The following is a 12,994-nucleotide window of genomic DNA, read 5'->3' as shown; positions in this document are numbered from 1 at the left end:
AGAAAGGCTGTGGCTTGCCTGAGTCATGCACTGAGTCACTTGGCAGAGCTGAGTGTTGATTCCAGATGTCCTGATAGCTTAGCTAAACCTTAATCTCATGTGATTGCACACTGTTTTGAAAGTCATTGTCAGGCCACAATGGCAGCCTGAAGGAGGGGGGTTGGCTTTTGCTTTATGAAATGCGGTAGAAGCTGCATTGGGGTGATCAAAAGAAGCTATGAGAAGATGCTTAGAGAAGATAGTGCATTTTGCTTTAAATGCCTTTGCTTGGAAAGATTGGCTAATAGGACATGAGGGTAGGGGAGGAGGGCTGAGAAGAAGTGGGTCTATTAATGCATAGTGCTAACGAGACTAAGATAGCAGATTCATTCCCTCTCTGGGGATGGCTACTAGCATCTCCTCAGTCCCCTCTCCCACTCCCAGCCATCGGCCTGAGACACATGTGCCACTGGTTGCAAGAATTCCTAAAAGAAAAGATATGGGTAAAATAGTATTTACCTGTCATTAATGCACCATTTATTTTTCAGAAAGAAACAATACCAAGTGTCTGACCTAATATTGAGATGTCTTTATTTTTTGTGAAATAGGGCACATTATATATTACAAAGCTTTGATGTAAAGCTGGGGCTAATAAAATTGAGTATCAGAATTTAGAACTCGAGCAGATAATATTGTACTGAGTATAGGAATAAGAAAGGTTTGTTTGGTTTTTTCCTACATAGTTATGGCAAGTGGATATAAGCAATTTAAACATTCAAGAAGGTAGGCAAGATTATGTTGTTGTTAGTAAATGCTGCCCAAGTAGCAGTTTATTTTAAAAGCACGTGATACGCGGAACACATGATATGTAAATAACACAGCCAGGTGAGTAAAATTATTTAAATATTTTAAAAATTGAAAGAAAAAATTATTATGGAAGGAATGTAGTAAACAGAACAACAATAGCTATTTTGTTACTCCTGAAAAGTAGTGAAATGGTGTAGAAATTCAGTGAGCAAAAGGCAGGACATTCTGATGAAGAGATTACAGTGATAGGGGCTGAGGGAGAACGAGTTAAGACGCGCCGTGAGGAAGGGGGGAAGGGGCTGTGATGGGTAGCTATGGGAATAGAATTTTTTTGGTTGGTGACCCTGTACCAACAGTAATTAGTGAAAGAACAAAAAAAAATCATATTAAGGAGGGGGAAAAGCCCTTTTACCGAATCACTCTCACATCTTTCTCTAGAAGTTTATTTTTTGTAACTCCCAACAAGAAAGCGTTATAATAACCTATCTGACTGAAGGAGACAAACACAGAAAATGGACAGGCCAAGTGCAAGGTGGGGCGAATAGAGGGTTATAGTTACGAGTAGGTGAATCACTATTTTTTATCATCATTTATTCATAACTACTATTTTTCAGATGAACAACTGTAAACTTACTTCTGGCCCACAGGAAAGGAGAGAGAGATGGCAGGATTCTGACTTTGTAGAACCCAACCGCTGGTCTACTATCGCTGGTTTACTTTACTGGCGCCCTTTGTTATTTCTCTTGGCATGCAAAGTACTGTTTGTTATGTCATTTGTTTATAGGTAAACCTGAACTTTGTTGTGAAAATGTGAAAAGAACTTCATGTCACCTTTTCAATATGCTGGCCTTGCGCATAGGGAGCGCGCGAGGCGGGGCCAGCCAGCTCTGCCCCGGTAGCCGGCCTTACACGTGTGCTCGCAGGAATCCGAGGAATCCGACCGCAGGGAGTCTGAGCTCAGGCAGCGAGCGAATGTGGAAAACTTACTGAGGGAAGCCACAGAGCAATGACATCACTTGACCAGGGTGCTTGTTGAAGACAGTGCTGCAACCAGTGGAGGGCGTCAGGAGCTAACAGGAAAGGGAATATAACAGGGTTTTTATTGAATTGTGTTGAGGAATTTTGAAATCCCATCACTTCTGCTTTAATAGAAACACATGATAAACTAACAGTTCTCATGATATTTTGAAGGAAGGGGAATTGTGTTAAAACCAATGGCACAGCTAAAAGAAGTTTGGGGTACAGCTTAGATATGTGCTCATCTGTATGGAAGACATCGTGGTTCTGCATTTGTTGAGAAATTGCCGTGTTTTGCAGACTTTGTCCCAGCCGTTTGAGAGATGAAGTCAGCGTGGTCACCTGTTAGAGACACTGGGAGAAGCCACCGTGGCATGCAGCTTGTGACTCCCATCTTCTCTTTGCCGTTAGCTTCTGACTTGCCCCCCGTGTTCCTTTTCTTCACTCACTTGTGTGTTTGTGGCACGTATTTGAGATGTACTGCTACTAATGTCTTTGAAACTTGACATTGCTTATCAGCCCATACACCCACCCATATCTGGAGGGGTGGTGGTGCCTTGGAAAATCACCAGAACCTGTGCCACAGAAATTTAATGTCTTCTTCAAATGGATATATTGTATATATTCTCTTTTCCTGAGTTGAGTCAGTATTTTCTGAACTCCATTCACCTACAAGCAAGCAGGTTCTGGCCATCAGTACTTGAAAACCATTCTCTGGCTGGCATCCTGGATCGAGGGGCAGTCTCTTTCCAAGAAGCCTGAAACATTTAATGTTAAAGATGATGCTAAAGCCACAGAAAACTTACCCGCACGGCTAGGCACTGGCTACATGCCTAATAATTCTTCTGGCACTCACAGAAGCATGCTTTATTCTGCAGGCTTGGGCTCTGCCTAAAGTGGGCAGGATGGGTGGGGAGTAGGTTTTTTATTTGTTTGGGTGGCTTTTGGCCTTTTAAAACTTGAGTTAAAAGTTATTTTTTGCACTGTATGTTTAACAATGCCCTTGACTAGGCATCTAAGATATTAACCAGCTTCAGCAGATTATGCGTCTGACGGGGACACCCCCTGCTTATCTCATTAACAGGATGCCAAGCCATGAGGTGAGAACAAGTAGGCTGCACAGGGACACGGACCTCGGAAGGCCACGTTCACTCTTTATTGCCACCGTGTAACCAGCCGCCCGGTGTTCAGTGTCCCTGAGTGCCTGCATGCGCCTGGACGGCTGCCTGTCGCTGTTGCAAGATGTTGATATTTGGGATTAAATGTTGTCTGATCCTGTAGCCTGAGAATACAGGTTACAGACTGGTCCATAGAAATGGTGTTACTTTTATGTTTGGGTTTTACGAATTTAGTGCTCAAGAGGCTGTCTGTGTTCCCCCAGGTTCCGTGCCTGCGGTTGGGTTGCGCTGCGCTCCCATCTGATGGCTTCCAGCCGGGGGTGCTGCTGCCGGAAGGCATTAGCACGCTTTATGTTCATCACTTTTTTTTAATGAACAAAAGAGGATTATTCAAAAGCCTCAACTATCCAACCACAAATCCGTGTTATATTTTGTAAAATACATAAATAATATAGAATAACTGTGAATACCTGTGTAGGGTTTTTTACCATTCTTTTTTAAAACCAGTTCTTAACCCTGTAATCTAACTCTGGTTTTATCATCAGAGATGACCGGGCACTCTCCTCTGAGGGGCCTGCAGTCTGGGTCCCAGGCTGCCGTCGCCGCGGCCCTGCCCTGCGGGTCTGCACCCCCACAGCCCTGCTCGGTCTTCCTACCTGTCTCTCTTTGCCTTGTGAGAGGGATGGCTGTTCTCTGCATGCCAGGTCTCTCTCACCCCTGTTTTCCCTTCCACCTTTTATCTTTCTGCTCAGGCGGGCAGAGAGTATGGCCACGTAGACATTCAATTCCTAGAACTTTGTTTTCAACGGTAAGATTCTCAGCTGCTTTTGAAAGTGGGTCTCAGAAGAGGGTGAGGTTGCCCTAGCAACCAGAACTTTTTCTCACCTCGTATGTGGGCGTGTGGGTGTGTGTACACGTACATGAGTGCCTTTCCTGCTGAGGAATCAGAAGGGGGTGGTTAAGGTAGATTCACAGAAGTTTTATCTCAACGACTCAGATGGACTGACAGTGGGGCTTCTTAATTGAAACAAGGGAGGTCATCTATATAGTTTAATACCTAATATCTGAGAAACACACTTATGAGTTGCATTTGTGTTTATGTGATCATTCTCAAGACCCGGTTTTGTTTTTGCCTTGATTAGAGCCGTCAGTTTTTGAAAGGTGCTCAGAAATTGGGAAGTTGGAACATCCTGAGGAATGGAGAGCAGATTGCCTTCTAATGGCCGCAGTCAGTGGTGGCAGCTAAGGTTCCGTGAGCTCCGGGGGCAGGCTGGTCTGTTACCCCGAATCCGCACTCAACGCCGCCACGTGGGCGCTCTCCCTCCTCCCTTCTACAGATGAGGAACTCGAGGCTGAAAGCTAATAAGTAACTTGCCCAAAGTATTAAAGTCAAGATTCAGATTCACACCTGTCCCACCCCAGGGACCAAACCTAGAACAGCTCTATTTGTAATACAGAATATAAATGTTGTTTGTGTCGGAATTTTAGTTTGAAGCTCTTTTATGACTTTCATTTTGCATGAGTAGCACAACAACTGTAAGATATAGGCAAGCCAACTACTAATACTAATATTTTGTGGATGAGGTCATTGATAAGTTACTTGGGACTTGCCTGAGGTATAGTTTTTAAGTGGTGGAGAAGAATTTCTGCCTGGGCCATGTCACTTAAAATTCACTTATGGGTTTAGCATTTTTAATACGTGTTTGAGCCTCTTAGGATAATATACTAAGCTTATGTTTACTTTCTTCTTACCCAGATTACTTTGTTGGCAAGGTTACTGTCAATCCTTTAGAGGTTCTGAGAGCACCTACTGAGACCAGCACCATTGAAAGACTGCCAGTCCTAGACTTTCTTTAGGAATACCAGTTCCTGCGCCAATTTTAGCTTTTAGGAAGTCCTGTCTCAGAGAGGGCTACTTCTTAGATACCTTGGCCTCATTTTTTAAACTTCTGATCCTGAAATCAGAAAGCTAATGGGAGGGAGCTTAACTGGTTAGCACTTGCATCCACTTGAAATATAACTGAGCTGTAGCAGGAATATAAATAAAGATAATGACCATAAATAAGGAACTTAGGGTAGCAGTGAGAGAGAAGTCTTTTTTAAAAATATTTTATTTATTTATCTTTAGAGGGGAAGGGAAGAAGAGAAGTATCAATGTATGGTTGCCTCTTGTGCGTCCCCTGCTGGGAACTGGCCCGCAACCCAGGCATGTGCTCTGACCGGGAATCGAACTGCGATACTCTGGTTCACAGGCCCGCGCTCAATCCACTGAACTACACCAGCCAGAGCTGAGAGAGAAGTCTTTAATGAGTATCAAAGACTGTCGTAAACACTGAAGCCAGCAGACTTTGTCAGTTCATACTTGTTCCTTGACAGGACCGGGATGCTTTGAGGGCGGTAACATTACTGAACAAAAAGCCACTTTGAAAACCCTTTGTTTTCACAGGCAAGAAACTACATTCAGTCTTTGACCCAGATGCCGAAGATGAACTTTGCAAATGTTTTTATTGGTGCCAATCCCTTGGGTAAGTTGACTGACTGTCTTCATGTCATGGATATTAAATTGGCTGTGATGTAAGTTAGGGGGCTGAAGCCTGCGACTTGCTCACAACCGCTGTCATTCCTTACCCAGGCTGAGGGTAAGAGCAGGGGAAGCACCACCGGTGTTGGTGGACCACCCGGAGCTTCTGTGGTGGTCCCTGCTCCGCCTGTCACTTCCGGGGGCCGCAGGACCTGCCATCCTGTGTGCAGTGTGCACGCTTTCCCTTCCTCTGTCCTCCTCCTGCCCCTCTGAGACTGAACCGGTCCAACGGGTGCAGCCAGTTTGCGACCTCAGGCATACTCCTGCCACCGTGACCTCCAGGATTCTTGGCGAAGGGACGTGGCACAGCAGCTGCAGGATGTGGACCACCCTGGCCGGAGAAGGAGCTGCTCTCTTCCTTCAAGCTGGGGGCTAATGTTGCTTCTGCTGTCCCCCGAAAGTGGCACTGTCTGAGGCTCTAACGCCCTGACTCTGGGGGGGCACAGAGGTTAGTGGCAGACACAGAAAAATCAAGGCCAAGACCTCCCTCTGCCAGGAAGGGTGCAGTGAGAGGCTACGATGGCAGCGTGCTGGGCCTCCTCACCCCCCTGCAGTTGTGTGAGTGGGCCGTCCGTCTGCCCAAGGGTCCCAGCAGCTGTGCCTCGGGCTCAGTTTATCCTTTCGGGGCTGACAGCCGCGAGGACCTCTTCAGAAGTTGGCGTGAAGGCTAAGTGGTGTTACCTCTAAGTACTTCATCCATTGTGATTGTTGACAGGGGTATCAGTGTCGCTGTGCTCATTCTTATAATAGCACAGATGCTCACGCTCTGTGAAGTGTTGGGCAGCTACAGATGGGTTCCTGTCAGCCCTGGAGATGGAGGGTTTGTCACCACATCTCACTTCCAAGAACAAATGCACAAGCTCATCAATGGGCACACAATTCTTCCAGGTTGGTTTAGGTTTGCATCTGCCCTGCTGTGTTCTCACTGGCTTTGTGTGATTTATTGACATGGTATTATCTAACCCAAGGATCTGTGTGTAGCTCTCTGAGTCATAAGTACTCCAAGAATTTGGGAGGTGATGATGTGTGCTGGTAGTTTTTATATCTGTCACTCTGGTCTGAATTCTTTTCATCGCATCAGCTCATGACTTAGACACGGTGATGCTCCCTGCCGGACTTCCTGTTACTCACTGGATTTGCTAATCCGTTTTCCTTGGGGCTGGAGATGTGTGCATCCCAGGAGCTTATTTAAGTCACATCCATCCTGATAGGTGTCCCCTTCTCTGGAATTATGACACTAAAATATTCAAAAGAACTGGATCCCACTCAGCAACACAGACTGCAGGGGAGTTGAGTGAAGGTTTGGACCGTCTGACTCAGCACCGCAGCCCTCGGGGTCCAGACAGCCCGCACCCTGCCGGCGGAGCCGTGCACACCTGCAGACTTCAGACCGTGGGCTCGTGCCCAGTGTGTTTACTGGGGAGGCCCCCACCAGTGTAAATATTAGCACCAGTGTGAATATTAGCATCTGTTGGTCAGTGACTGTGTTCCACATTACTTTCGAAACAGGAATTGAAATGCCAATTGCCCATTCATGAAGTGTGGGTATTTGTATCTGTCGAGATCTTAGAGGAATCTTTTTCTTACCCCTGACCGTATTCCTTATCAAGGTATTGGTTATAAGGACATGGCACATTTTACTCTAGGAGTGGCAAAGACCATATGATTCAAACTAAGCTGATAAAGCATATGTTTTTCTAAGAAGAGAAGAATATATACATATCTGGGCATTTCTCCCGGGGCTGTAAAGTGTAAACTTGCAGATTTGAATCGACATGTGACACTGCACCTTGTTTCTGTGTCCCTTTGAGAACCACGTTTCTTTGGGTCACTCTGGAGTTCAGGCTGCAGCGAGGGGTCTTGTAGACTCTCCTGTGTGCCCTGTAGTAGGTCTGTAAGGGAACATGTCCTCTTCCTCAGTCCCCTGCCCGCCCCCTTCACAGTTAAGAAAGCATCAGTGATTTGCAAAGCCTCAAAAACCTTGTTTCAGCCCTGGCTGGTGTGGCTTAGTGGATTGAGTGCTGGCCTGCAAACCAAAGGGTTGCCGGTTCGATTCCCAGTCAGGGCACCTGCCTGGGTTACAGGCCAGGTCCCCAGTCAGGGGCACGTGAAAGGTAACCACACATTGATGTTTCTCTCCCTCTCCCCCTCCTTCCGGTCTCTCTAAATTAGTTAATTAACTAATTGATTAAATCTTAATTTAAAAAAAAGCCTAGTTTCATTAAGTGATTCCCGTGGTCATGGCATTGTTCATGCTGCACCGATCTAAAACTCAAAACACCCTCATTTGAAAGAAGTAAAAAAAATCAAGATTTTGTGACCCCTAATGAAATAATTGGTGTGAAGGTAAATCAGTAGATTTCTTTTAAGTGAAAGGATATTTATGTGGTTTCTTTGCTAAGGGCAACAGAGAAACAACTCTGTGATCAAATGTAGTGTCATTCACAATGGGACAAATGCTCCGGCAGGTGCACAGAGTCCTGTGACATATTCGTGCCAAAAATGTTTGAGCCAGTTAACAAATTTTTGGATCTAAGGCGGTTTTCAGGAAATACAAGGGGAGAGGAAAACAAGGGTACAGATGCACGATGGATAGTCTAAAGGCACCCAGACTGAATGTCTTTTGAGGTCAGAATAGGAGGGGTGGGGGGCGGTTATTCCAGATTCAGAGAAACTGAAGTAACCCAATCAGATGCAGTGTATTACCCTTCCTTGGACCTTGGTTTGAACAAAGAAGGTGTATAAATGATAACTTTGTGATAAGTAGAAAATGTTTAACTTGAACTGGATTTTAGGTGGTATTTGGGAATTATTGTCAGATGTGAAACAGTTTTATAATGTACAGGAAAGTGTCTTTGTGCTGAAATATTTAGGGGTAATGTATCACGTCTGTAATTTTAAAATGGTTTAACAAAAATAGAGAAACACTGAGTGTTAATTGTTGGATATGGGCGGTCAGTATATGAGTATCCACTGTATTGTTTTTTATATTGACCTCTTCCATGGCGAAAATTTCATGCGAATACCAGGTTTGTCACTCACACACCCATGTGAAAACTTCAGTTTATCTGTTGGAAGACCCACTTGATGAATATGCATTTGCCTTATGTTAGTAAGTAAACATGAAAGTCAACAAAGACATTGAAAAATTAAAAACCAGCCCTCCTTACCCCTTCTAGACCACTGCTGTTCACAGTCTGACTGCAGAGGTGAAAATTTGGTGTGGATGTTCCACAGATGGTTGTTCAGACAGAGTCCCAGTTATTTAAAAAATTCTTCAGTAAAGTATTCTTTAAAAATAATACAAAATACATCCAAACACACACACACACATAGGGGAGAGGGCATAGTATGTTCTAGAGCTGACGCTTTGGAGGAGAATTCTTTGTTTCTTTGTTTAGGTTTGAAGGGTCAAAGCTGTGTCTGCTTAATATAGTGTATTTTCTGGTAACATGTTAAGAATAAAAACTCTTCTTCTTTCCTTCCACTCCGTGGTGCTGATAGCTGTTGACTTGCTGGAGAAGATGCTGGTGCTGGACTCGGACAAGAGGATCACGGCGGCCCAAGCCCTCGCGCACGCCTACTTCGCTCAGTACCATGACCCTGACGATGAGCCTGTGGCCGATCCGTATGATCAGTCCTTTGAGAGCAGGGACCTCCTTATAGATGAATGGAAAAGTAAGTCATAAAGGCAGCATTACCGTCTAGCTTGAGAAATTAGTCAGGTTTGAACATCTTTCCTAGGTGAGTCGCTAACCAAACACTGTGGGAAACATAAAATTTCTAGCTATAGCCAACTTGTTAAAACTTGTAGTCAGGGTCTCACACCGAGTGACTGTGCTGCTGCTCAGATGGAAACTTGTGGCTAGTGACGACGCTCCTTTCTCATCTGATTTTGCGCACAGCCCCTCACATCTGCCTAATTCTTTGAGGTTCTCAGAACCTTCTTTGCAACTCTGAGATGAGTAGGAGAAAGGGCAGTTTTACAGTTGATACAGTTGGGGCCAAGAGTTTATATCTTACCTGTTATTTTAGACCTAGTTAGGGACACAGCCAGAAATGGCACCTATGTCTCCTATTTTCAGTTTCTTTCCATAAAACACAAATTCAGATTTCCAGGTAAATCCCCAAAACCAGGATTATCTGTTGCTGTAGCCTGTTACTCCTGAGCTTTAAAGAGGAGGCTCTGAGTGATGAAAGAAACAAGAAAGAAATGGTTTTTCATAGGTATCCTTGACCTTCTGTACAGTGATCCATTAGGATATCACACACAACAGGTACTTGAAGTGGCCCATCAAAGCAGCAGCGTGCGTCGGGAGGGGGGATCTTGAGCTTAGAAGCTACAGTGCTTGTCGGTGAAGAGGATAGTCTCAACCCTCACACCCTGCTTTTCCTTCCCAATTTCTAGGCCTGACCTACGATGAAGTCATCAGCTTTGTGCCTCCACCCCTTGACCAAGAAGAGATGGAGTCCTGACCACCTGGCTTCTGTTCTGCTGATCCCACTTCACTGTGAGGGGAAGGCCTTTTCACGGAAACTCTCCAAATCTCATTCAAGTGCCTCCTGTTGCAAAGATCTCCCCCATGGTGGAAGAGGGGTGTGTGTGGGCCGCGTGTGCACGCATGTGTGTTAGTGTGTGTGTGTCTGTCTGTCTTTGTGGGAGGGAAAGATAATATGAGCAAATATGATCACAGTGACTTTACGTGGGTTACAGGTGTTCCGTGACAGCCTCTGCTTGTGCTTCTTCGTGAGAGTCAGCTCTGGCCGCAAGAGCTGCTGTCGTGTTAGGGTTTGTTAAATGCAAAGTGAAAAACAGTGAACGTCCCCAGTCATGCTGTTACTGTGTTGGCCTCTCCTATAGCCCCACCTTGGTGGTGGCGGGTCACCTTGACCACAATAGCACAGAGAAGGCTCACACCGCTCGCTGTTTCAGACCTGAAGTCGTTCCTCAACGATGCCTGCAGCGAAAAAGGACCAACCGGCTTCTGTGCACCAGTCTAAGATGAATTTGCTTTGTATGAGTCTCAGAACTCAGCAGGTGTATCTGAAACCTAATATGTTTGTGCCTTAAAAGAAGAGAAGAGAGTGTAGGTAGCGCAGCGGTTAAAGTTTTGAGCCGTGCACGTAGTCAGCCTGTTGGATGGCCACATGTGAAGCAGGGAGCCTTCAGAGGCACCGTGTGTGCATGTGTGAGCATGTGTATAGTGCTTCTCTCTCTCCCCCACGCCCCCCAGGTGTCGTTGCCATTTCTCTGCAGTATTACCCCACCTTTGGTGCAGAGGTTTCTTGAGTATTGGACCCCAGCAGCCAGAAGCCGGTTCTTGCTGTCCGTGAACTTCCTGTGTGCTCCTCCTTGCTAGCAGAGTGACGATGTGTTTTGCACGTCTTGCTGTTTGAGCATGCACAGCTGCTTGTCCTGTTTTTTTTTTTTTTTTTCGGGAGGCCCTGATGCCAGGCAGGTTTGCCAGTGAAGACTTCGCGGGTGGTTCAGAAGCCACGTCACCTTGGCTGATGCTGTGGGCGGGTGACATCGTCTTCTCTCAGCCCCCAGTGCTACTTTGTGTTGAACACAATTGATAATCCAGGTGCTTTGGATGTGAAAATTATGAAGAAATAGAACAGATGGATGTAGAGCGTTTTCTTTCTTGCCATCTGGTTTTTAACAAACTCTTTTTGGGAGCCATCGTGGGAAAGACAGGGCTTTTCCCAGGAATGTCTCAGACTTTGGGTGACGAGTTGTTCTCTTCACTCCCAATAACCAATGCTAAGAAATGTCGAAAATCAAAGTGAAAAATTCAAAAGCTCGTGAGGCCAGAAACTCCTTTTGCTATTTTTATCTAAAGATGGCTATATTTTTTTTAAAGTAATGAGGTATCTTTCCCACCCTTCTTTGGAAAAGGGTCTTCTTGGCAGCTTAACAATGACTTCTTGGTCTTGGTTTAGGGAGAAATGAATTTTGTATATTGCAGGAATCCTTCGAGAATGTGATTCCTTTTGATGGGGAGAAAGGGCAAATTATTTTAATATTTTGTATTTTCAACTTTATAAAGATGAAATATCCTCAGGGGTGGAGAAGAGTTGTTTCCATAATTTTCTGAATTTCAGGCATCTTGTGCTACATAAGGACCCATATATTTAAATCTTTTGTGAAATAAGAAAGTGGAAAGCCACTTCCAGTGTTGGCCATGCGACAGTGTCCAGTATTTCGGCCACGGTGTTTCCGTTTCTCTGGCACAGTGCAGCGCTCCATGCACTCCAGAGGGACAGGGTAGGACCGGGTCACCTGGAGCAAGAAGGAAGGAGGCAGGCTGGTGGTGATCTCGCCTCACCCGGGGTTCTCCCCTCTAGAGGAAGATGAGCGCAGGGGCCTCATCTCCGTGATACGCAGTTCAAATCCTCACAGTCGGCCACAAGATGAATTGCGTGAGCCACGCTGGGTTGCAAGTTCTAGTGTGGTTTCCTGCAGAGCTGCTCTGCGTATGTTTTCCTTGGCAGTTGTGACCATCCGTGTGTTAGGAGGCTGAATGCTCCCCGGAGCCTGGACTCAGCCGCCGCCTGAGGAAGTGCTCCGCGGTTCCTGGGAATCATGCTCCCGTCTCCTGATTTCTCTGAACAGAAAGCAAAAGAGAGAATGAGGGAAACTGCTATTTTATCTGTATTCATGAACTTGGCTGTAATCAGTTATGCCATATAGGATGTCATACAATACCACTGGTCGAAATAAAGGCTATTTTTCAAATGTAATGAGTTTCTCAATTTTATTATATTTTCCTTCTGGTCATTTTACTTTAATATTCAGTATGACTTTATATCACTTTCAACTGTGGCCTGGCATGGTTCTGACAGATCTTAATATTACTCCTAAAATTTAGAAAACACTTACAGAGCTCCTCAGTCGTGCACTTTATGGCGAAGCAGACCTGAGTCTTTGCAGCTAATGGGCAAGTGAATGCGACAGAGCGCAGCAGGCCTGGGCCACTACCCCGGGCATCAGAGTGGCCTGGGACGGGGGTCAGCAGACCCTCGCCCATGGCCACATCCAGCCTGCCGCCTGTTTGTGCAGCCGCTAAAAATGGTTGTTACATTTTTAGGTGGTTGAAATAAGTATTTCTACAGCAAGTGAAAAATAACAGTGTAAAATTCAAATATCAGTGCCCACACATAAAGAACACAGTCACGCACTTGCTGACATGTCTGTGGCTGCCTCTGGGCTCCAGTGACGGAACTGCGTACCTGCAACTGAGACCACGTGGGCCACAAAGTCCAAACGGTTTACCTTTTCACAGGAGACATTTGCCAACCCCTGGCCTAGATTTCCAAATCCTCGTTTGTAAAATGAAGTTTTTTAAAGTAGATGTTTGGGTTCTGTTCAGCTTTGACATTCCAAGATGATCTGCAGAAAGTATATTTTTCTAAGTTTCCAGAGAGAAGGTTGGGTGTGTACATTGTTTATAGACTTTTAAGCAAATGTAGTTGATGACTCTTGTCTGTG

General features: G+C 45.4%; 1 protein-coding gene across 3 annotated transcripts in view; it reads left to right on the top strand.

Moving 5' to 3' along the window:
• Positions 1 to 12,246, top strand: part of MAPK14 (mitogen-activated protein kinase 14) — a 66,242-nt gene extending 53,996 nt beyond the window's left edge. Inside the window, exons 9-12 of one of the 3 annotated variants that reach the window (XM_037146240.2) lie at positions 2,824 to 2,903; positions 5,368 to 5,446; positions 9,007 to 9,180; positions 9,911 to 12,246. In XM_037146240.2, coding sequence (XP_037002135.1) covers positions 2,824 to 2,903; positions 5,368 to 5,446; positions 9,007 to 9,180; positions 9,911 to 9,978 — 401 coding nt within the window. In that variant the 3' untranslated portion in view covers positions 9,979 to 12,246. Of the gene's footprint in view, positions 1 to 2,823; positions 2,904 to 5,367; positions 5,447 to 9,006; positions 9,181 to 9,910 lie in introns of those variants that run through there. The other 2 variants (XM_037146239.2, XM_037146241.2) reach the window with 2 other exon arrangements.
• Positions 12,247 to 12,994: the final 748 nt, after the last annotated feature.

Source organism: Artibeus jamaicensis, unplaced genomic scaffold (genome assembly GCF_021234435.1).
Source record: "Artibeus jamaicensis isolate MK-2021 breed Jamaican fruit bat unplaced genomic scaffold, CSHL_Jam_final contig_1803, whole genome shotgun sequence".
Lineage (NCBI taxonomy): Eukaryota > Metazoa > Chordata > Mammalia > Chiroptera > Phyllostomidae > Artibeus > Artibeus jamaicensis.
The sequence above is the reverse complement of the archived record's forward strand: the minus strand, read 5'-3'. Positions and strand labels throughout refer to the sequence as shown.